We start from the raw sequence: 26,288 nt of genomic DNA, 5'->3' as shown, positions 1-26,288 counted from the left end.
AATGCCGTGGACTAATGTTTCTTTTTTTAATTATGCTGGCAGATTTGTATTTATTGACCATACAAAAGAGAACCAACCGAATTTAGGTGGTTACCCTAGCAACAAGATTTTGTAGTGTTCACATTGCATCTGAAGTTTCGGCATTATAAACGATAAAATGTAACTACGTACATTGTATGTCAATTTAGTCACTAACCACATAAAAGTTCTGCGATAAATCCATTTGTTTTCATAAAAATGGGTCAATTAAAAAGAAAATAATAAATATTTTCACCAACTTACTGTTTCGTGAACAATGGACTTTTATTCACTATACACCTTCCTTTATGCGTAAGCAGTTCTTATTACTAGTATTACATAAAACAATAAAATTGCCACGCCTGGGCCTGTCTAATATTCATCTTACTGTCTTTTTTATGTTTTTATTAATTATAATTTTCGCTCGAACCCAAACTGGTTGATGCAGCATTGTGAATGTTAGTGACTTTACTTTCTGCAGTGGATCAACTATGAGAAAAGTTCGCAAATTTGCAATGAATGGCGGGATCGCAGGTGGTTGCTTAAATGCGCATGCTCAGAATAATTACGTTGACGTCATCGTCACACTGGTCAAGAAAGTTTAGATTGACCGAGATTGTGGGCGAACTATCATCCGGCGTTTTTCACGGAATTTGTCGCGCTAAAGAGTATTACCTACTATTGTTATATTGTATCATCTCGTCTTAGAATGGTGTGGTGACATTTCCTCTAAAGTTGAAATCACCACCGAAGTTTTGGAAGTCGTGTGAGAGAATTACGGGACTCCGTTGACATTCAAGGTAAGACCTGTTGGAATGGCGGCGACTCTCCGACTCTCCGACTCGGTGGTCATGTTTACGTTCGTACGTCTTGACGTTGTATCCCGAGCTGTCGCAGGCCGATATTAGTCCAGTCAGAGAAAGGAACAGCACCTGACAGTACAGTCCCGTAAAATAGCTGTGCAATTTACTGTGAGAACGTGTACTGGAATGTCATTCAGTTCGGGCGTAAACGGTACATTCCCGTTTTAAGTTTGTTTTGTTTTGTTGTGTTCCAAACAAGTGTCGTGTACTTATTCCTGTGAAAATCGTCCTATTTCACGACGCCGGCCATACTCTGTACACCCCCCCCCCACACACACACACACTTTTTTTAATCTCCAGTCAGTTGTATTGTATCAAAGAGTCGCGTCTGTTTATTTTGGTCGCACTGATTGGAAGCTTTGACGTCAGCAATTGCTTTCCCCGTAGTTCCGGTACTCGTGGCATTATCGTCTCTCTATTTTTAACTCGCAATAATTCTTCAAGTTAGTAAAACTGAACTTTCAAAATTTCATTTTTGATAAACATATTCTTGTTTTGTTTTTCTTGTCCTGCCCTCTAAATATACATTGTTTTGTTGCATGAATTTAAGAAACAGAATATTAAATTTTCATGAAATATCAAAATAAAAGCTTGATCTTTTGAGCTATTTTTCAATTAAAATACAACAGCCATACTTGCATTTGTTTTGGAATATAAATTGCCTTGTTGTTTTCTTTCCTTTTCTTTCCAGATTTTATGGCTATAGATTAGAAAACAGCATGGAAATAATGTTTACACAGGACCGCACCCCACCTGTTTTATATGCATTTTGATATTTGCTGTCTCTGTGTTTAATAAGAAGCTGAGATTCATTTACTAGAAAATGTTCCTTTCAGTGCCTAATTGTTTCCCAATCTCTTGGCATTCATGTACTTGGTGCTTGTCACCCGTGGTTCTGTAACACTAGTCAATGGTTTTTGTGTTTGCGTTTCCTTTCAGGCAGTGTGTTAAATTAGTGTGAAGGTTTTGCATAGCTATAGTTGGCATCTAGTGTTTGTTGTAAGTACATGTAATGCTGACACAGTGCACGATTCATACAACTGTTTGTACTGTAAGTTCTTTGCTAGGGTTACTGGAATTAGCTTAGAAATTTAGGTGATTGGAAATTGCAATCTCAAAGATTTGAGGATGTTCTAATTATGGATTAATATCATGTAATTTGACTGGAAACTATGTATAATGTACTAACCGGTATATACCGAAGCTCAAGAGATTTAATGAATTTTAAATGCTTTGAGCTAAAACCAGGAGATATTAATCAAAAAAAAAAATGTAATTCCAGCAAAATAGCAAGAACAAAAATATTTTTTTTCTAACTCTATTCGATATATTTATTTGAATTGCATGGATTTCATGTAACTGTTCCAAATCACAGGCAACACCAGTCCATGTGTCAAATGCTAAACCAAAGACTCAATTTTAGTGAATAGTATTGTTCAGCATACAATGGTTCTTCCTGTTAATGACCTTTTCACCAAAGGAATTCTCCCACCAGAGTTTGTCAAGGTTTTCTTGTTAATTTCAAACCAAAAACAAAAATCTGAAAAGATAGTTCCCAGCAATGAGCAAGTTGAACCAAATTTTTGTTTTTCATAATTTTTGCCCAAAATGTTTTTGTATGATGTCTTATTTTGAAAAACACTGTGGGATTAATTTACTAGTATATAATTTATTGTAAATTAATGTACGGTAATATACAGGCTATACATATGATAGCAGTACCTGGAAAGTTTGAAGTTCAATTTTTGTCTACATTGATTTGGCACCACAAATAACTCAGTATTACATTGATAAAAAAAATACCAAAAAAAGTTGAAAAACACACGCCACAAAAGTAAAAAAATAATTGATGCGGGAAATTGAGTGAGAGTTGATATACTTGGGCCTTATTAATTAATAATTTTTATTGGCAATGATGAAATTTTTTCAATTTTCATACCCTAACATTATATTTCTTTCTGGCCAGCACATGCATCAGTTTCATTGCACATGTCACACCTCGGGGGAGGGGTGTCAAATATTTGTTTTTTGGGGGGGTTGTTATATGTTACCTACATTTCATACCTTACTTTGGTCAAAGTGCACTCTATTTAGCAATGAAAATAAGTAGTCTTTCCTGGACTCTTCAGTTTGGCAGATCATGTTTTTGGCCACCTGTTGCACACTGAGAATTGTTGCACATACCTTCCCACACCTCTCTGCATAATGAATTCTTCCATGATGATTTTTTAAGTATTTTACGTCACTGATTTTTTGTTTTGTTTTTACACAATGAAATGTATATTTATTGTGTATTAATATTTAGAAACTCGTATATTTATATATTAAGCTTAAATTTTCTATTGACAAAGAAGTCGACAAGTCCGGACATGAAGTCGTTACTAAAGTGCCGGTTGTATTTAATTTTTAAAAGGAAAACAACAAATAACATTTTTATTTAAAATTGATAGGTGTGCAACTTTTTATGTGTGACATATGTATGACGCATTGCACACAGAACTGGGGGCGACGTTTTAAAAGCTTGACTTAAAAGTAAAATTCACCATATGTTAGTCATTACTTGTGCGAGAAGTGAGTGGACTCAGGTAGGATATAAGGTGTTATATGTAAAAAGAAACCTTTTTTCTGTTTCTGCATTTCCCACTTTCCCGATTTTCTTGAATTTGATTGAGTTTTGTAGCCTGCATGTTGTTAAGTTTGACTGTAATGTCTGAAATATGCCATTATTCGTCATTTTGACCATAAAGGCAAAAAATATGAAGTTATACATGTATTCTAGGGGCAACAATTTTATTACAATTTCTTGTTTTGAAAATACCACATCATATGGATTTTGACACAGTCATAAATTACCATGTTTTTGTGTGAGAAAAACATTGTTTGTTCACACGAAATTTTAATCATCTGCTGCTAAAATCCTAGTCCCCCCCCACCCTTTTAAAACAAGCTTCTTTAATTGCATAAAGTGACTTTGCAATACTTTGATCAACAAATTTTCATCATCTTAATTGAGCCCAGAACATTTGTTTAATTACAAAACATTCAATATTATATTTTCAGCAATTCAATTCAGTAATCAGAATAATTAAATTTTTTTCTCAATTTATTCTTATTATTATTCCATACTTTATTTCTCACTCCTGTTATTCCTATAAACTGTTATTGCAGCTCAGGACTGCATTTCCAATCAAATTGTTCATCAGAAAGTACATGTTCCTCCATAGAAGTAGGCAAGACTGACTTCTCCTAAACAGCTGCGTTTTTTAAAAATTGATTGACTTGTCGATTGAATGTTTGTAATATAAACACTATACAAATTTGTACACATTCAGTCACCATTTGAATTAATTGAAACCAATTAACCGTCACAATATGGTTTCCATGGTTGTTGTATAGAATATAAAAGTAACGTATTGTTAGTTTGATATATTTCTGTCTGAAATTAGTTATAATGTAGTATATTATAATTGCAGTAATAGCGATATATTACCTTTTGATTCATGTAATTTTAAAACGCTGCCCAGTGTTTTCATCTGGCTTATGTGGTAGTTTTAAACCTGTGTGTGGTTTTCTTTTCTGCAATGACTATAGTGTGTAGTTAAGTTCAATACTGGTTTCTAGCAATTTTAATAGTTGTATGAACAAAAACAATACATTGTTACTCCAGTAAACTGTACATTTTTTTTTTGTGTATAGGATTTTTGATTAATATATATTTTTTTTCTCAATAGTTTTTTGTCATACTGTGAATAGTTTATTTTTTACTGCTTGGAATGTTTGAGGTTTGGTGACTAAAAGCAGCAATAACTGATTTAGATTTTTTTGTTTTGTTTAACTACATAAAGGTGACCAAATCTTACAAAAATGCACATAAAATGAGACGTGAAAACAAAAGGTCAAGTAGTCACCATTTTGTTTAAATCAGTCATGTGATGTGGACTGTAGAAAATTGTTATACATTATGGGAACTGAAAAATAAAATCATCAGAGTACTTCAGAGATGGGCGTAGCCTCTCAAGATGGCAATGTATTTGACATTTGCACTGGACACTCAGTGAGTTGTCATCTTGTATCGTGAACCCTAAGGTTTGCTTAACAAAATGGAATCTTATTAGATGGTGCCCTCTGGAGACTGTGGCCATATTTTTTTCACTTGCAAGTGGTTTAATGTACAACACTGGCTTATAGCTATTTTAACTCTAATTTTCAGCATTCTATAAACTGATCAATTCTCATCATGCATGGCTAAAATACAAGTTTGAAACTTTTAATTTATAATAACTTGTATTTAGCTACTGATGAAATTGCTTGTGGCCAACCTTACTGTATGGCAACATGTTTCGCACTTGTAGCATGTAATTGACAGGACACAGTATTTACACCATTGTGTATAGAGTTGTGAATACTTTTGTACAGCATCAATACTTTTTGTTGTTAAGCCTTAATGTTAAACCTTTGAATCCCATGAATTTTTTTCTTGCTACATTGTTAGTGCAACATTGTTAAATATTTTCTATCATTTTGTTATTATTTTTAGATCTAATCAACAAAATTTATTTTCTTCTGGTTATAGGTTTTAATCATAATTTGGAAAAGGTTATTATGGTTTATTTTATGAAACAAAAGTTGGGTTTGACATTTAAAATGTTGATGTATAAGAGGGCATGTGTCTGTTGTAGTAATTTATGTCAATCTTCTTCTTATGAGTACGATGAATTAAATAATATTTGACTAAGAAATATATGGTTTTGTTTCTCGTCATCATGAACACGAGTTGGAAATTTAAATCTTACACATTTTTACTATGTAATTTTGAGTATCGGTAAAGCATGTGATGAAATAGAATATTTGATTTCTGTTTCAAAAGATGTTTTCTTTGATCCAAATCAATTTTTAACTCCGCTGTCAACACAGCGGAGCTGTTCATATTACTGATTGTCCGTCGTTGTCGTCCGTCATCGTCAACTTTACAATTTCAACTTCTTCTTCGAAACCGCAAGTCAGAATTTTTTCAAATTTGATATGCAAGTACCTTGGATGGTTCTTTCTCAGATTTGTTCATTTCATGTCAAAATCTCAAATTCTCTAATTTTGATGAATATTTTTGTTATTTTGATATTTTCAACTTCTTGTTAAAAACGGCAAGTCCGATTGCTTTGATATTACATATATAGGTACTACATGTGGACCTCTCTCAGATTTGTTCATTTCATGATGATATATTTAATTCTCTAATTTTGGTGAATATTTTTGTCATTTTTGTTAAAAAGTAATATTTTCGACTTCTTGTTGAAAACAGCAAGTCCAATTGCTTTGATATTACATATATAGGTACTACATGTGGACCTCTCTCAGATTTGTTCATTTCGTGATGATATATTTAATTCTCTAATTTTGGTGCATATTTTTGTCATTTTTGGTAAAAAGTAATATTTTCGACTTCTTGTTGAAAACAGCAAGTCCGATTGCTTTGATATTACATATATAGGTACTACTTGTGCACCTCTTTCGGACTTGTTAATTTCGTGGTGATATCTTCAATTATCTAATTTTGATGATTAGTTTTGTCATTTTTGGTGAAAAGGGATATTTTTGAATTCTTGTTGAAGTCCCATTGCTTTGATACTATACATATTGTTCATTTTCTAATGATATCTTCTGTTCTTTAATTGAAATGTGCATTGCTAACAGCGGAGCTATCTCAGCCGACTGGCTGCTTGTTAATGAATGTATGCAAAAGCATTATTTAATAAATGCTGAAAATATCTTTTTGTGGTATTGAATAACATTAATACGCAAAAAATTATGGACCATTTTTATTCAGTTTCCTCGGAGATAAAAAAACAAACAAACATTTTATTGTTTCCTTATCTGATTAATTAAAACTGTCTTTGTTTTCTAGGAGTTATTATGAAGAGCATTACATTGCTACTATGTTTAGTAGTTGTACAATGTTCTGCTGAATTTACCAATGAATGGGTGGTGGAATTGTACGGTGAAAATGAAAGTTTAGCAAGAAGTATTGCGGATAATCATGGTTTTAAATATTTACAAAAGGTATGTGTGTTCTTATAATTAAGTTGACCGTTTTATAATCATACAAAATTGGTGTGGTCAATTAAAGGGCAGTAGTCGCCGCGCCACTCCGCGCAGAGCATGTTCGAATTTCATGTAAACAATGTATTTTACACGCGTTGTGTATGTCGCTATGAGTCCCATATTGAACAGGACGTGGCGTGACGACTGTCACCCTTTAATGATATTGTTGAACAGTATTTGTTATTTGAAGATGATTGTATTTTTTTTATTGTAAATCAACGAGTACATTATGAATTTTTTAAAACTAAATTCACAAAATTGTTATTTTGAAAAACGGTATGTAACCAAATCCAAAAACAAATTGTTTCAATTACCTAGTAACACTCTAGCTTTCACCGGCTAATATGGTATATATTGCAAGCAAGCATTCATAATTTTATACATGTTGTATTTGTAATCTGTTCCCCATTTTTATTTGTTTTCGTCTGCCAATTTAAATAATTTTGGTAATTTTTGGCTCAACGAACCCTAAGTCCATAAGTATTACGAATTCAGATAATTGCAAATATCATGTTATGTTATTCTCTCAACATGCTGGAGTTCTTTTAAGGCTCTCTTTGATTCTAATTTTATCGAATATTTTTGTTATTTTTGTAAAAAATTCCACTTTTAGCATTATGTTTTATTGTCTCACTCACTGCCTTTTGGGGTATTTGTCATATACAGCACTAATCTTTTGTACAATAGCCGTTGAGCAACAGGCCATTGGCCTATTTTTTTTATTCTGGCAAATATTGAAAAAAGATATGATGAACTTTTTAAGTGACACATACAGAGACCATAAACGTAAATATATATTATGTCTCTTTGAGTGAATGGAATTTATTTTACCAGAAACAGTGTATACATTGAATAGTAAATTATAAATAAAGAAATACTAAAATTAATAATAGCAGTAATTATAATGATAGTAATATATAGTATATATTGTTGTTTCTGGTGGGGTCACACAAATAGCTTATTCAAGCTAGTCTAGTCTAGTCTAGTAGTGATAAGCTAAGATGCACAAGACATAGTTAAAGCATGTCAAATTTGGAGTCTGGAAAGTTTTAGATACATAAAAAACAAGAAAAAAAATCGCATGCACACTGCACTTTCTTAGGTGATCAATTCGATTTTGTCTGTTACAACGGTAATGCTGATCTAGTCACTTGCAGTAACCCTTCCATCCATAAACAACTCCCTCCCCTAACAGAAATAATACTTGCCCTTCAATAGGCTTGAACAAACTATATTAAAAAAAACAATCACGAATTTTATACACCCAATAGTGTTTCAATCTGACACAGTAGTCTTGGTTTAAATTTACCTAGTGATGTGTTTATTCAAAACTGTTTTTTCTTTGTCTGGTTACTGGAGTTGTTAGATACTCTATGTACTTGTATTAATCAGATTCAATTCATATGGTAATAAGATGCAATGCGTCATACCGAGAATTCCATACAATACTGCCATTCCTGTATTGCATTACTACATTGTTTCCTACGCTGTTCACTGTTCCAAATGTTTGATATTGTAAATAATACTGTAAAATAACTAATTTTTACTGGGTTTAAATTTTGCTGATTTACCATTTCAGGCATATTCATTGGGTTTTTATATTCATGGTTTTATTATTTAGATAATTGTTCTATGCTAAATTTTACATATTCACTGGGTTTTAATTTTGCACATTTTCCAGTCAGCGAAATAGGCAAAATTAAAACCCAGTGAATAATTAATCTCTTTACAGTAGTATGATTCTATCATAAAAAAAATAAGTTAAAAATAATGAGACCATTGATCATAAATCTCATGACCAGACTGGATTAATATGGAAGCAAGTATCTTATGCTAACAGTATTACAGAAAATATTTTATTAAAACCATTCCATCCAATAAAACAGATATTTTTAAATAATTCAGGGTAAAAAGGAGTACTCTGTGACAGTTAATTTAAAAAAAAAATATTTTTACCTAATGTCACTAGCCAACAATGACACAATATCAACTATAAGAACCAATGGTAAAAACATTATAATAAATATAAACCATTTGCTTGTAAAAATTGGCTAGTGACCTCAATTTTGTTTTGTCAACATTTTTACATTGGTCAGGAGTACAATTATTGCAAAATGAATAAATTCTCAGTGAATGGACAGCCTCTGCCTTTTTTTGCCTATTCTAACAGCTTTTGACTATGTTAATTTCAGGAAAACTAAAGTGATGTGTACGATTGTGAGCAGGGGTTTTTAAACAAGGAAACATGGGCGCAGCGTCCTCATGGCATGGCCATGTGCCCCTTTACCCTGGGGAGCAGATTCTCTGGCAACCATAAAATTCTAAATGACCAGGATCACATGTGGCCACAGTCTTTAACTGTGACCTGTCTGATAGTAATTTTGACAGCAAGGAAGCCAGAGAATGCTCCATTTTAACTTAGAATTATCAAAAACTCCACACCCTGGTAGGAAGAACCCAATCTCCCTGTCTTGGTGAAGCGGCTGAATTGCAGTGCTCTCTTATGCATTTTTTTTTTAGAAAAACCTCTGGTGAGCATAGAATTGTTTTACAAAATGATGCATATACCAGCAAATATGGTCAAATCAGTTAAACCAATCTATGTTTTACCCAAAATTGTTTACTGTTTGTGTTTTATTTTGCAGCTCAGTTATTCTGATAGTTCTTATCATTTTCAACATCTCAAAGAATCCAGAAGATCAAAACGAGGTGCTGAAGATTTGACAGAGCTATTACAGTCACATCCTATGGTAAGTTGCTCATTATGAATCAACAGGTGTTTTCAAGGCAGGACTGCTTTTATATCTTATTCCATTGGTTAAAAAACTTCAAATCAGGACATGTGACTTGTTTTTAGCCAATTGATGACTTTTATATATATGGTGTGGCTTTATTGTGTTTGGTAAGATTTTTTTACTTTGATATTTCTGTGTTTTTTTACTATGGGGTGATGTGTAATACGAATCAGATAAAGGTGTGTTGAATGCTATTCTTTGCATCTGAAAATTTTTGACAATATATGCCAACTGGGACTACCCAAATTCCTAATGCATCTTGAAAGTGTGTAACCATGTGGCCTCTAACAGAACTGAATTTATGATTGAGTAGAAATTATGATGTAATGATGTTTTAAATTTGTACTGTAAATAATATTATTTTTAATAATTATCACTTGCTCACTTGCAGATAAAAAAGGCTACCCAACAAGAGTTGAAGGTACGTGTTAAGCGAGACGATGAGAAAACAAACCAAATGCTGGAAGATCGACTGAGGGAGAAATTGGATTTATTAAAGAAGATAACCCATAAGGTATGAATTTATTTAAAAAAAATAAAGAGTTTTGAAAAATGATTTGCCATCCTAAATCTGTCTATGAAAACTATGAACAGTTTTTTATTTTTCAAAAATGGGTGGAAAATATGACCTTTAACGGCCAGTCAGGGGTGATTTCCAGGCAGTTCGAAAATTTCGGAAAAGTGTTTTTTGAAAAAATATAAACAATTGAATCTTTTGCTGGAAAAAAATGTTTCAAGTTGATAGTTTGATGCAGAAGGTTTCATTGCTCTTATATTTTTGCACATTTTGATGATTTTTTCTGCAGTGTCTTTGTTGGTTTTGGTCCAGGTGAAATATATCCCATTGGCCTACTGGACTTGATCAATATTTTAAAAATAAATATATATACAAATCATGATTCACATTTTGAAGGATCCAAAAAATTTAATTTGTGTATGTGCTACTGTTATGATTACAACATTTTTTTTATTTTAAAATATTAATTTGATGTTCTTGTGGATGTTTTGCAGAGTAAGAGGAGTGAGTACGGTGCTGGGGAAGTTGATAGAATTTTGAAAGACTGGCTGGCTCAGACATTTAACAAAGATGAGAAAAAAGCTGAGCACCAACCGACAAGAACTAGGGTGGCTCACGTCAACAAGGATATTGAAAATGAATGGAAGAAGCGTGGCGAGAAATCATCTTCTTCTCGGAAAACTCTGATCCCCACTATTGATGTGCTGTCACCGGATTACACTGGAGATGATTATGATATGCCATTTAATGATCCAAAATATCCAAAACAATGGTACCTGGTGAGTCTCAACATTTTTATATTTAATCCAACATAAAAGTAATTATTCTAATCATTTGAATATTAAAGCAGGAGGGTCTTCACCTGCGCATGTGCGAGAATCGAGTCCCAAGCGACGATAACAACATGCGCTAAAAACGCAAAAACTCGTGGGTAGATGCTTGTTTGTAAACAATGCACGCTATGGCCACCTGACACATGTGCAGGTGACAACTCCCTCGCTTTAATCCTTTAATCATCATGTTCAATTCACTAAAAAGCATATTTCATCTTTGTTTTACCTAGCATAACACTGGACAAGGTGGTGCGGTGGAAGGCATGGATCTGAATGTCATGCCGGCTTGGAAGTTAGGTTATACTGGGAAAGGAATCGTTGCTACCATTGTGGATGATGGTTAGTTTACAAATTATAAATTAATTACAATGAGTTGCTGAATTGTTCTAGTTATGGTCATTGAGTTATCAAAGGATCAATTTACAAAAGTAACCATGCCGACTTTTTTGAAAACACACCAAAATTGTAACTCTATGTTCAATAAACAGTTAAATGAACTTTGAGTTACAGACAACATAAAACACTAAACAAAACAAAAATCTATGTTGTCGTAACTCAAAGTTTTGTTAACTGTTAATTGAATGTTAAGTTACAATTTGGGCATGGTTTCTCAAATTGGCAATGTTTTTTTAAAAATTTGGGTGTGATCAGTTTTGTAATGTTTTCATAACTTGATGTCCGTAACTCAATGATTTAGCATCTCAATTACAATCAACCAATTATTCAAAACTATGTCAATTACAATCAACCAATTATTCAAAACTATGTTAGCTGGAAAGTCAAAGTTGAGTACCGTATGTACTCTAATTTAGGCGTCCCTCTAATTTAGGCGTCCCCCAAAGGTCAAACCTAACAAAAGAATTCTAATTTAGGCGTCACCCAAACCTGAAATTGTACACAATGTATCGAAGTTGTAAAGTGCACTAAGCTAAGAACATGTGTTAAATTTCCCGGTCAAATCCAGACAGCTTGACTTCCTGTTAGAAAGGCACTTTCTTTGTTTCAGACCTAGTACATCAAGTGTGAATTACCAATCCATGCAAACGAAAAACAACTTCACAATTTTGGTTGAGCGATGATCACATGGGCACAGTCATATACCGGTACCGTATTTCGTTCGATCTCTGATGTACATGTACTGCCATAGTTGGTATGATGCAAAGCGACTTATCTAAAAGTCTGATAGCTTCCTAACTAAACGACGTCATGGCTAATTAAAACAAGAAAATTTAGTGAACGCAGTACACCAAAGGAGCTTATGGCGTCTGGAGGCAAAAGAAAAACGCACGAGACAAAACAATGCCATTTCAATAAACTACCAATCAAAGGAATTTACATTTATCATTTCTTGTTAATATTCATTCCCAGTTTTATGTTCGTATTATATTTCTTCCAAGTGTTACACAGCAATGATTTTTGTACCTACAAAGCATCAAAGGCATACCGCGTCCGGTGTTTTGATTAACTGTCGCGTGAGCGAGTATGTAATTTTATTGCGTCTGCAGCGGTCACTGGAGTGTCTAGGAAAGTGTCTGGGGATGTTGCTAAGTCCCTCGGTAATTACCTACCGGGTGCGGAAGTTGGGTGTATGTAAATATTATGCGCATGCTGTAACTTCTTTCTAAATGTAATGTTGTTGACATTAAATGTGGAAAACAGATAGTTCTCATTCTAAAAAAACGATTACAGACCACTATATATTTTTGCTTTTTTTTACCTCTCAGTCTCACGAATTCATCGCGTGAGAAAGGACCGCCTTAATGTGTTAGTTTGTGCATCGTTTGACAGGAGGTCACATTAACATCCAATCAAAACGCCGCTTTCACGCACTTCTATTGCAACATATTGCGGAGTGTTTGAGCACAACTTTTGGTACAGTTGGCAAAACAAATCTCGGTTGTACGATTAAAAACAAGATTGTTTAAAGACATTTATCCCGGATTAATCGTAACTCTCGACTGAACGATGAGGCCAGTTACTTTCGAATAATTGAGTATGAATTATCTCTCGCCTCTCGTGCTAGGCATACAGTCCCGAAAGCTGGCCACCGGATACTCGTTTACACTGATACTCGTTTAGTCTGACACTGATAACCGCTGCCGGGGTGGTTTCCTGACATCGTTTCTCGAGTCTGGCACGTACCTGTGATAAACACTTTTGTTTTTACGGTATAAATATAGGACCAATATAGTTGATGAATCACTCTTTCTCGCATCGTGATGCACAACGCCACTCGACAATGAATTCTATTACAAATTATTTTGCCAAACGTCCTACAGAAGATAATCCAGGCACTCCACCGCCTAATGTGGACGATGTTTGAACTCCAGGAATTTTTCTTAATTATTTTACCGTGATATCATGCACACTATTTTGTTTTAATTTTTCATAAAATTTTGATAATATACTTTTTTTTTTAAATCACTAACCTGACAGTTGTATTGAAAACTGTAATAATAAATTTTCATGTCAAGTACAAAAAAATGTGTTGATCACTGCTTGTTTATTTTGTATATAAAGTTTACATTTACATGAATAAATCACCTGGTTCTTCATCAGTATATGTCTTGTTCCATTTTGTTGACAATCCTTCTAAAAAAAATTCCTGTTCCAATTAACACTCAACCAGAAGTTATATATTCTTGATGCCCCAAATTCCACAAACCAAAAAGGTGCAAATAAAAAAAATCATACTTGTTTGACCCTATGACCCTTGAATAGGCGCCACTTGCAACAAATTGTGCTAAATGTATTCTAATTTTGGAGCCATGAAGAATTGAAATGTTGCAAAAAGGACGCCTAAATTAGGGTATCTACTTAGATATTCAAAATTAATAGGTTGAAAGTAGCAAAAGTTCTGTGAAAAGCCACAAATGTTGGCCAGAAATGTACAAAAGTTGGCTATAAAGTCACAAAAATATGCCTGGATAGCTCTTAAAATTTGTATTGTAATAAATATATTTTATTTATTTTTTAATTCTAGGTCTTGATGGATCTCATCCTGATTTGGATGACAACTTTGTAAGTATGACTGATTACTTACTAAGATAATTCAATACATGTTTGTTTGATGGCATTTACCCTTAAACATACCCAGCATTTCCTATGTAATATTTCAACGAGTACTCCATTATTAATAATAGCGCCCTCTAGTGGCAGTGAAATTCACTACGTTGAATTACCCACCATAGACTCCGTCAAAATGACTATTTTGAACTGTAGGCATTAATCTGCAATTCAGCCAATGACCAAGAAATAAATCTAAGTCAGGGGAAGCCCCGTGACCTCAAGATTTATTAATAGCGCCTTCTAGTGGTGGTGAATTTCCGGTGTGTAACAGATGTAGATGAAAGCAATACATCATTGAAGGGTGACAAGTCATTCCTTATGCTTTATTGGCAGATGACTTGCATGTCAAAATTTTATAACTTGTGTTATAGACTCATTTTGCTGCTACAGGAGCAAAACTACTGTAAATGCATTAATTACTCACTGGGTTTTAATTTTTTTATTTTCACTGATAATTAGAATCAGCTAAATTTAATCTGAATAATTATGTAAAATAACAATAAAATATTGTTTCCATGGCAAATTTAAAACTTAAAACCCTGTGAATATGCTGAAAACATCAAAATAGTGAACTTTTATGTCTTTGGAAAGTTATATTTAATGTACGTATCTGAGTTTCCCATAAATTCTTGTCCAATCAGTATATGTAGCCTGTTAAATAATTTCTACAATATCACAATTAACAGAAATAATTAAATTATAAATTTGTACATATTGTACTCTTTTTAATACTTCAGGATTTGAATGCCAGTTATGATTACAACAATTTAACCAATCCATACAGTCCACACCCTGGTGTTAATGATGGTGATCAAGATCCGCATCCCAACGACTCTCCAACACTGGAAGGAGAAAATGAGTAAGTACATTTACAAGCAGATGAATCACGCTACCATGTAATAAGGAAAGGAGAACTTTCTATCATCAACTATCATTTTATTATTTTACAAAACATTGAGTTTATTGGTTGAGAAAAAAAAAATTATTTGAATCTTTACAACATTATAAACTTTCAAATTTTCTCAATCGCCATGAGTCAGCGAGAGTAAAAAATTCTGAGTAATAAAAACATTTTACTATTAATAGTGTTTATTAAGGCAGGGATTCACAGTGACGGCTACCATGGTTGGTGATCTTCACAAATCAAAAAAAAAACTAGCGGTAACCATTCTATTTTTTGGTTATAACATGTGATTCTCTCAATTCAAATAGTCATGGTACAAAGTGTGGTGGTGAAGTCGGAGCCGAGGCTAATAATGGTATTTGTGGTGTGGGTGTGGCATATGGTGTCAGCCTTGGAGGTAAGCAAACAAATAGTTTATATATGTTTTGATGATGTTTTTCAATGAGAATACTGAAAGGTATGCTTTAAACAGTATGGTGATCGTATTGTCCAGTGTGTAGCAAAGGCCAATGTGAGTGCATAATTTGCAGTATTCCATGACATTTTAATATTATTATTATTATGTTTGTAGTAATGATTTATTAAGAGGATAATTGCTAAAATGCAAACAAAAATTTGTTATATGCTCAGTGAACATTCAGGATTTTTATTTCCATCATGCAGTTCTGCATCCAATGTAAACGAAGCAAAAGGTTTAACATGGAACTTGTTGGTGGCCTACATCTTGTAAAATATGTTGAAAAAAGCGTCATGCAATTTTGTGGAAAAATGACGTAATAGCGAAATGTTGATTTAGCGATCTCTCTTGTGATTGTTGATTTTCTATTTTCACAAGACTTGTCTGTTGCACGTCAAAACAAATGTGCAGTTATCACCACCTCAAGAAAAACTGTCAAGTGTAATTTGATTCTGTTCGCAATGATAAAATAAATGATTCAACAGAAATTTGAAAAAGTGGGTATCGTTGCTGCGTTACATCCAGAACATTGTATTGGGACTCAAAAATTACTAAGTACTACTAATTTCCGTAATAATATATCAGTATCACTTCATTTATTTATTTTTATTGAAATAATGACTACAATGAATAAGTTTAATTTTTTTGTGTTGATTTACTTTTCAATAAAGTGTATCTATCATGTCAGTCCGATTTTTTTTTTTTTTTTTTTTTTTTTTTTTTTTTTTTTTTTTGTATTGTTTACAAAGTGTGTGTGGAGAAAAAGACTTTGTTTGTCGGCCATTTTGAATTCATAATAAAGTCATTAGCAACATCTTGAATTAGCAAATCAGTTCTCTTGCTTAATTCGCTTAAAAAGACATGCTCGCGATAAAGACATGTTTTACAGTAGTTTGTAAAATCAAAGGGAACATTTGAAATTTTGATCAGGTGGTTATATGTTTCATGAATCCAGATATGCAGTTATATAGGATGCCAAATTACACAATATTGAGTGCTGGATGTTTTAATTTTTCAAAAGAAATATTCCCACAAATCAGTGAAAATTGTAGATCTTTGTAGCAGTGATTCTATCTCATGAAATTTTGTTTGCACAAATGCCACAAAAACTTCAAAACGAGAAAATTCTAGCAGCAAAAATAAGCGATTACAGTATGTCACTATTTCCCCCACCGTAGCCTCTGACCGAATGTTAATGGTGAAGATGATGTCATAATGTGTTGATATTTTGTTATAGGTATTCGTGTATTGGATGGTCCAATTACTGATGCCATTGAAGCTGCAGCACTCAGCCATGCTTCTGATTACATTGATATTTATAACTGTTGTTGGGGTCCTATGGATGATGGTGAGACATTTGAAGGACCTGGGGAAGAGGGCTTTCAAGCTTTAAAGAATGGAGTTGAAAATGTAAGTAAAAAAATAAATAATTATCTCGGGTTTAAATTTCCCAAAAAAACACTTTCTTGCACTTTTTTAGGGTTCTATATTTTTAGTCCCCGTTCAGACGCAGTTCACCATCATGGGTTTCTGACACATTTTGCAGTACAAAAATTAGCTCGGTGATGATACTTTTTTTTTTTCATCTTGATTTTGTGAGCAGCTACTTAAAATAAAGCTATATGGTATTAGAAAAAAGAAAATAGTTAAAAAGATTCAATGGTACCCTACTACCATGTAAGAGAGAAACTTAGTATTTGAAAACATACTAGTAAACTAAATAGTATCAGAGTGCAGTTGTAATGCTAGTGATGAATAGATTTTTGATGATTTCAGTGTGTATGATGTATCTTGATTAATTTCAGTCATTGTGTGTTCAATTCTAGGGGCGAGATGGAAAAGGCAGCATTTATGTTTGGGCATCTGGTAATGGTGGCCTGACTGATGACGACTGTGCAGCTGATGGCTATGTTAGTAGTATATACACCATTGGCATTGGTGCCATATCTGGACAAGGACACAGTGCATTTTTTATTGAGTCCTGCTCCCCTGTCATGGCTGTCACATTAGTTGGTGCAACACACAATGCACCTGAGGGGGTTATGTTGGAATCTGATGATAACTGGGTGGTAAGTTCCACTTTTTTTTTTATTCAAGACAGGACAAGTTTCTTTGTCAAAAAATAGAACTATGTCATATTTTGTCGTTTTTTTTTCCATAATTAAGATTAACTTCAGTGAAAATAACAGAAAATGTGGACCAAATTTACCTATATTTAAACTGGAAACAAATTTTGTACCAAAATCAAAAAGAGTGAATTTGATGAAACTCACTGAAAATGTAAACTAATTTAGTACTCAAAAAAATGATTATATGATGTACCATATTCCTCCAAATCATTACATACTTGCACATTCCCAGCTAAAACTCTGGTATTAATTGTCTCACAGCATTTTATAGTTGTATTCACTCATCTAATTATACATAGCTAATGTATCTACTTCACGAATTTACAGTGCATCAAGTTTAATGATCATTCAGGGTGCATTAACACTGGCAACCACTTGTTGAATCATAAGTGTCTCATTTTGTAGAGCGCCCTCAATGGTCATATTCACTTCTTCACTCTTTTTTTTTTACCATAAAGAGTTCAAACCACTGTGTACATCTTGAAATTTATAACTCACAGATTTCTTAAAACAAATTATAGATGTCAAAACATTTATTATGTTGTCAGTAATCATGTTTCATGTCAAGAAGGGGATGTTTTGCTAATCTATTGACTCTTTGTTTTTGTAGATTACAACTTCTTTAAATCATCAGTGTACAGAACACTTCACTGGTACATCAAGTGCTGCACCTTTTGCTACTGGTTCAATAGCTGTAGTCCTGGAGGCCAAGTAAGTCGCTGTTAATATGAGGTTTTTATGAGGATACCGAAAAGTATGCATGAAGACAGTACAGCGAGAGTATCAATCAATGCACAGCAGAGGTCGATGCAGCGGCATACTGTCTGAGTGCATTATTTTCGGTATTCTCGTAATGACCTTATTATTATACATCTTTTCCTCCCAATAATACATCATGAGAATGCTGAAATCCAAAAAGTTTAGAACAGAATCAGCAAACTTCTTTGTGTGGAATTCGATCAAACCCTGGGGGCAGCCATGTTTGTTTTTATTATTATTAGAGGATGCTTGCGCGCGTAATCATTCCATATTTGGAATTCGCATTTCCAAATATGATAGGATGAAAATACCCCGTAAAATACTGCAAAAAACAGCATGCTGTAACTTATGGCGTTACGGTGACAGATGTATAATAATATATTTATTTCCCTTTACTTCCTCCTAAGAGGTATGAGGGAGCTAAATGTTATACATTACACAATAAATTTGAATGAATACATGGCAGCGGTACACGCAATAACAATTGTGATTTGGTAAATAAATACATGGCACCAGCCCGAAAACAATGTAATACTAAGTAGAATTTAGACCATTACAGCAATTAAAACTGCTCCATGCTGTTAATGTGTACATATTAAAATGTGTTAATTATTAGTACTGAAGAATGTGTTTGTGTTTTTTCAATTGACTCTCTTTGTTATTTGGTTATAAATGTCCGTAAATAATTACTGTTAATTGCAAAAGGTGATATGATGATATAAAAGTTTTATTTTGTCTTCATTGGAAAAGACTTTCCAATGTAACCCCTCCCCCATCTCTAATCCTAACTTTACCCCAACCCCAACCCTCTTTTTGCCCTTCAAATTAATTGTATTGCCCATCTTGATGACACCAATAGTTATCTGGATGGGCATATACAACTTAATTAGGGGGCAGAAGGGTTATAGTAAGGGATGGGGGAGGGTAAAGTAGAAAGTATTCCCATTCATTGCACCGTAAACCACTTTAATTATTTAAGAGCCAAATTTTCACGAGTCAGTAAAAATTGTAAAATTTTGTAACTGTGTTAGCGTGTTTTTTGAAATTTCGTCTTCACAAATGCTATAACATTATATAAACTCTCAAAAATTCCTTGCAGCAAAAATGAGTGGTTTACAGTATACATCACATGAAACTCCCATCAAACAAGATTTGTCTGTGTCGATTTAAATAAGTTTGATTGTTTCTTTATTGCAGTCCTAATCTCACCTGGAGAGATGTGCAACATATCGTTGTTCATGGAAGTAACATTCCAAACCCAACCCAGGAAGGATGGAGTATCAACGGTGCTGGATTTCATTTGAATCACAAGTTTGGATTTGGTTTACTGGACGTTGGTAAAATGGTAGAGCTAGCCATGACATGGGAACATGTTGGGCCTCAGTTGCAATGTGATATCGATAGGAAGAATTTCTTTGATGTGTGAGTTACAGTTTCCTGTCCTTTTTTGGGGGGGTTGTTAGTTCGTTCGTTCGTTCGTTCGTTCGCTCATTCATCATTTTGGGTGAAATTATCATTATTTTTCACCTGTATACATATAGTTGTCATCAAAGAAACTCAAACATTCATTGTAGATATTACATATTAAAGTGGAGGAGTTGTCACCCGCGCATGCGTCAGATGGCCATAGCGTGTCATTGTTTACAAACGTCTACCCATGAGCCTTTGTGTTTTTAGCGTGTGTTGCTATTGTTGCTTGGGACTCAATTCCTGCATGTACGCAGGTGACGATCCTTCCGTTTAAGTAAATAACAGACCATTTTCTGTTCACTGTGATCTGCATTATGCCTGAAATAAATCATAAAAACAGGACAAGCAAAGACGTCATAGTGATGTCAAAACATGTTGTATAATTTAACAAATGCGAAAGATCTTTATGGATATTTCTATGCTAATAATGTTTAAATTTCAATGAAGTAAGGATATCTCAATTCCATATTTCCTTCTAAAAAATTTCATTCAGCATTTTAGCATTGAAGTATATAAAGAAATAATTTCAAATTCAAAATCAAATTGTTTGATTTTTGTGACAGAAGCTAAGTGTGCACTTTTCACACAATACACAAGATCTTGCAGTCAACAGAAAGTCGCCTATTGACAATATTACCACACTCAAAATGGGGAATTATTTTCACACTCAAATTTGAAAATAAAACTGTAATGACCAATCATAAATTAATTTTGATTCCAGGGATATGTCCCCATTATGTTTAAAATCTATAGCATTTTTCATTACCTTCCTTAGAAGCGAAATATATATAAATAATAATATATTGTTTCATTTGTTTCACAGCAAAGTAGCCAAAGGTACATCTAAGAACATCACATTGGAAGTAACTGATTGTACTATAACACAGCTAGAACACACTCAAGCTCATATAAGTTTCATTTCACCACGCCGCGGTGATATAAGCATATACCTGTATTCACCCAGCGGCACAAAATCAGAACTACTATCAACACGGATGTGGGATGAAAACGAAGATGGCCTCACTGATTGGCCGTTCATGACAGTTCATAATTGGGGTGAAACCCCTAATGGTATCTGGACGCTTGAATTTCGATATATTCCGGATCCGCAAGTAGCGTACATGAATCCACCTATTGAGAAGCCGGGTACAATGCCGAGAGTTCGTGATTCATTGACAGCATCATTGAAAATGTTTGGGATGACACTGTATGGAACTGCAGGCGATGAGGAAAAAAACTCTGGTGGAGGAAGTTCTGGTGGGAAGTCAGACGAAAACGATAAAGAAACTAGTACACAAACAGACAACACTGCAGTCAACCCAGACCAAGCTGGTGAAAGTGATCCAGACACCATTGTTGAAATTTATAATCAGGAACAAGCTTCCAATGAAGAGATCGTTGTAGAGCTACAAAATCTCGCTAATGACGTGGAGTTGCCACCAAACTCGGACAACAACGTTGCTGATGGTAATATCGACACTGATGATGGATTTAATGGAGTGGTTATTGATACTGACGGGAATGAAATCTCTAATGTTGATAGTAGCACGGTAGAAAATGTCCCTTCTATTGACATCTATAAGGACGATCCAGATCCAATGTTTGATGAATCTTTAGACCCAGAAGAACGAAGAATCCTCATAAAGGAGATGCTCAGTCATGTTTACACACCTCACAAAAATGAGGATAAAAATTCCCTTAAAAATGATGTGTACAAGTCACAAAATACACATGTGAATGCAGGTGTCAGAGAGGGATATCTGAAACAAAAATGGGCAAAAGTGGAAAATGAGAGATCCAAATTAAAAAATGGTCACACACAAAGAGATTGGAAAGAAGTGAAACGATTGTTGAAAGAGTATATGCAAAGTCGCGAATAAACTGTGATGATAAAGTTTAAACTACATGCATTACTACATCTCAAATATTTTCTACCAAGTTTAAATTTTTAGGACACCTTTGTATCTGTTGATACTTCAGGTAATTCTTTGATGAGATCATTAGATATAAATTTGTAGAATATACTTGTTGATGTGTAATAATTTCTTGATGTGAGGTATGTTGACCAATCACATGTCAAAAGATGACAAATTTGACTGCAATTGGTCAGCTGCTTTGCAATGACATGTAACAATGTGTGTGATTGGTGGATAATATTTGTATCCACTAATCACTGCACTTGTTACTTGTACAGTTATCACAACATCACCTTGTTGCAATATGACACTTGATTTGGAAAATGTATATATCTTTATTCTTTTGGATTAGATTCTGACTTTAATGTATAAGAAACAATAAGTCTGTGTTAGTAACCAACTTTATGAAGACTTTCTCATAGTGGCCATCTTTGGACACACAGACTTTACTTTTTAAGTGATCTGTTCATAAACACCATCTTAAAAGTGGCCAGTGACCTCCCGTTTGACACTGGTTTTGTCATATGACAAGCTATTATTACATTTGCATTCGGTTATTAATAGGCCTATAATTAAAGACCAATAAAATGTACCTTGCATGGTCACTTACACAAGTTTTTCTTTCTTACTTCTCTCATCATCAAAAATAAAATAAAACTGTACTTAAACACAATCTTTAAAATTGGCTTCCCTTCTACACGAGTAGTCATCGGTTCCTGGAGATACTTTTCTGAAATAAATATGGTTTATCTGAAATATTTTTAGAAATCTTCACTTCCAATTAACAGTAAATTATCTCAGCTCATTGTGACAACTTGTAAAAAACTTTTACAGTTTTTTTTCCTCATCCACCATTCTTTGTAAGGTAATATTGCTGACCAACCTTTTCACCCCTTATAAGCTGTACAGTGGCATTGTCTAATCTTAATAGCCACTGTAACACAAATATTGGTTTATACCATTTTTACATGCAGGTAAAAATATCATGTATAAATTATCTACCTTTATTTTATTAGCATTTTTACCACCATGTATTCTGCCAAGTTTTGTGAAATAATGATTCATTCTTTGTTTTGCATTTAACCATTGTGGACAAAATACAATTGTGCACAGGTTGTGATCCTCATCTAATCAATGTAAAAATACTTGTGGCTTTCAGGATAAGGGTTTGAAGGGTGGCAGTCGTCGCGCTGCACATGTGCGACATTTGTGTTGATAAACATTGATTTTTCCACAATCCAATGTGCTCTTCTAATGGAAATCACAAGTATGAGATTTGACCTGGGCGCGACATGCACTAATTTCTACTGTTGCACTCCTTAGATACCTTCCAATCACCTAAAAATTTGCGCAATAGTCAGAGTCGCCATCTTTGTTTATATGAGACCCATATATCTTGTGCATGCATGGCGCGATGACTACCTGCCTTTAACAATATTTTTGACATCTTGAAAAGGCTGAAGAGTAATATTGATTTTTTTTTACTGCGTTTGCAGTCAAACACAGCTTTTATTTAATTTTCTGTTCAATTTGGACGTACGTTGATGCTTTCTGATACATTTACAAAGACCATAGTAGGCACTGCATATGGCAATGCTAGTTTACATACAGGGCATTGTGGGTAAATATGAGCCTGTTTATTCATTGATGTAGTTATTTCTGAATAAAAGTTCATTTATTTTCTTACTTAGCTGGGAATTCTAGAAATAATATTTTATAGAGGAACTTTAGTCTTTCAACAAGATTTGTATATTTCTGTCTATATTTTTTAATGGGTTTCTTGACTGACAAAACAATTTATTTCCCAAGGTAAACAATATTTTGCATTTCCTATGGAAGATTTGTCTTTCAGCTTTACTACTATCTGGTATATAAATTTAGATTAATTGTCTGGGTTGCAAATTCACACACAAGCTCTATTGTAATTTTATATATTCATGTGGATTCTATGTAATAAATATAACTTTTCAAATGGTGCAATTAAAACCTAGTCAATTGAAAACCAAAACTAATATTATATTGTCAATTTGAGGTTTATATAATGGAAAATATAATGGAAATTGGGAAGTATATTATCTGTATGCTGACCAAGGGGAAACTTGTACCACCTGTCTGCTGTGACACATTGCTCATAGCACATGGTGCGAAGGATGCTTAAATGGATGCTTGTCCCCTGCAGCTGTGGCAATTAGGTGTCATGGGGTTGACAATATACTAGTACTGCATTGGTGGTCATGGTGGTAATTACAAAACTGTTGTAAACTTCATTCAACTCTGGGTGTTAAGTAATCTGGCATTGTATTTGTACATTAATTAGCACCTTGGTTCTCATAGTGATAATAACATAACAAAACAAGTACTGTAATTGTTTTTGGATAGCAACAGAGGTAAAATGAGTTAATTTGTGGTTCCGATATTCTTTTAAAGTTACTAAGCTTACTACTGTCACAACTTGTACATCTTCTAAATAATATAACGATAAATACAGGAGTACATATCCCATACCAATTTTTTTAACCCCTTTTTTCAGTAGTGCAAATGACCTGTGATTCAAGACAGTAGGCTAGACGATCACATGCGTTTTCACATTGATTTCTTTATCTGCCCTAGTATTTGTGGCAGGACCAAATAACTACAGACATGCCATCTTTCGTTGTAGCTAGAACAGCCTAAAAAGCACAATAGTGAAATTCATCGGGTATTTTAGACAAACATTGGTACTGGGACAAAGGGACTCTGGTACAGCATATGCACTCTTTATTTGCATATATTTAACCTTTCAGATGATGTATAGTGTGTTAAAGTAGCATGCTTAGAAAATGTTTGAATCATAGATCATTGTTATCACGTTTTATCCCTATTGCTATCAATACATCATCAATGTCTTGTGCATATATAATACTATTTATCACTGTATTTTCAACTGTGTATATGCTTTCTCTGCCTCATTAGAATAATGCACTTCCAATCATGCAGTTACATTTTCCAGTAAATTTGCACCAAAATATGCATTTTTTGCCAGATTTGGTAAAAGTTGTACATGCACTTTGCTGGCGCTTCATGTTTGTCTCCCTCTGGTGGCCATTTTGAGAATGGTTGTGTTCTATCCTTGACTGTACATTTCATGGGTGTTTTCTAGGTAATAAAATCTAGCAGATGGGCTATGCATGTTTTATTTCAGCAAGTGTGAGTTGGTTGGTTTGTTTGTTTGTTTAAATCACAGCTCTTGATGTATATAATAGAAGATTGTGACCCAGATTCAGTATCATTTTATTGCATTCTCAGAAAGTGAACATTTCTATCAGTTGTTGCAATAAATGTGTAGGTAACAAAAACCAAAAAGTAATGCATGTGCAAGAAACTCCAAAGAAAAATTGTGCAATTTCATTTCGTATTGTGAAGCTCCGGTTTACAAAACTTTTAATGCTTTTTGAACGTTTCATCCTCTGTTTTATGAGGGTGTCTGCCTGGATATGCCTTCCTTTCTCAATTCTCGTTACTTTTTCCTAAATTTAGACAATTCTTTTTTTATGTACTATGTAAATCACGTCTGGTGCGAGTGCTACGCTAAATAGTTCATTCTGATAGTCGTAATTCACTTAAAGTGGGAGGATCGCCACCTGCGCACGCGCGGGAACTGAGTCCCAGCCGATAACACACGCTAAAAAGGCTCATGGGTAGACGCTTGTTTGTAAACAATGACACGCCATGATCATCTGACGCATGCGCAGGTGACGACTCCCCCACTTTACTACTGTATTATTCTGTCTCCTACAATCCTGACTATTTTTAGACTAAAATTATGACAATAGTCCGACAAGGACAGTTCTCATCTGAAAGTTCACAAGAAGGCATGCTTTAAACAGGAATGCAACTCTTCAGAATTGCTTGCAATATTTGGTGTATTCAAATTAGTGTTGATCCCAACCGTCTGTGGCAAGTACGTTCTATAATACATTTCACATTAATCACCGGTGCAGTTGCGGGAGCAGAGATTTGTATACCAACATATTCCCCTACAATACAGTCTTCTTTATGAATACTTGTTTTCCCGTCACGGCTATACTGTTAATTACGAAAAATAATTGCTGGTAGTTTCAGTAACACAGTCTCCAAGTGGATACTATTGTCTCAAATATTTAACTAGCAGCCTGTCAGAGATAGCTCCGCTGTTTTCAATGCAATTTGAAAATATAACTTTTTATCAAAAATATTCATTAAAATTAGATAATTGAAGAACAAAATCACCACGAAATTAACAAATCTGAGAGGTCTACATGTAGTACCTATGTAGTATATATAATATCAAAGCAATTAGACGAAGTCGAAAATATCACTTTTTACCAAAAATGACAAAAATATTCATCAAAATTAGAGAATTAAAGATATCATCACAAAATGAACAAATCTGAGAGAGGTCCACTCAAGGTCATTTATCGCATACCAAGTATCAAAGCAT

The 26,288-nt window shown here is 33.8% G+C and overlaps 1 protein-coding gene across 2 annotated transcripts; it reads left to right on the top strand.

Moving 5' to 3' along the window:
- The first annotated feature begins 604 nt into the window (after positions 1 to 604).
- On the top strand, positions 605 to 24,991 carry LOC100376687 (neuroendocrine convertase 2-like). Of its 2 annotated transcripts, none has more exons than XM_085504992.1 (14): positions 605 to 818; positions 6,784 to 6,938; positions 9,626 to 9,730; positions 10,167 to 10,289; positions 10,787 to 11,071; positions 11,356 to 11,464; positions 14,109 to 14,146; positions 14,932 to 15,053; positions 15,407 to 15,495; positions 16,793 to 16,965; positions 17,382 to 17,624; positions 18,295 to 18,395; positions 19,641 to 19,865; positions 20,737 to 24,991. In XM_085504992.1, exons 2-14 carry the CDS (start codon positions 6,792 to 6,794, stop codon positions 21,791 to 21,793), a joined length of 2,817 nt encoding a protein of 938 aa, XP_085361118.1. In that variant the 5' UTR covers positions 605 to 818; positions 6,784 to 6,791; the 3' UTR covers positions 21,794 to 24,991. The 2 variants fall into 2 exon arrangements, with proteins under 2 accessions (XP_085361118.1, XP_085361117.1); XM_085504991.1 differs by lacking the exon at positions 605 to 818 and adding an exon at positions 3,376 to 3,466.
- The last annotated feature ends 1,297 nt before the right edge of the window (positions 24,992 to 26,288 follow it).

Source organism: Saccoglossus kowalevskii, chromosome 11 (genome assembly GCF_978046115.1).
Source record: "Saccoglossus kowalevskii chromosome 11, keSacKowa6.1, whole genome shotgun sequence".
NCBI lineage: Eukaryota > Metazoa > Hemichordata > Enteropneusta > Harrimaniidae > Saccoglossus > Saccoglossus kowalevskii.
This window is presented reverse-complemented; position numbering and strand designations above follow the sequence as displayed.

What these genes read in the sequence shown, in the direction of transcription:
- LOC100376687 (XM_085504992.1), top strand. Translation starts at nt 6,792, where the DNA reads ATGAAGAGCATTACATTGCTACTATGTTTAGTAGTTGTACAATGTTCT. An exon ending in ATCCAAAACAATGGTACCTG is followed by an intron (nt 11,072 to 11,355) that starts GTGAGTCTCAAC and finishes TGTTTTACCTAG; the next exon opens with CATAACACTGGACAAGGTGG. An exon ending in ACACTGGAAGGAGAAAATGA is followed by an intron (nt 15,054 to 15,406) that starts GTAAGTACATTT and finishes CAATTCAAATAG; the next exon opens with TCATGGTACAAAGTGTGGTG.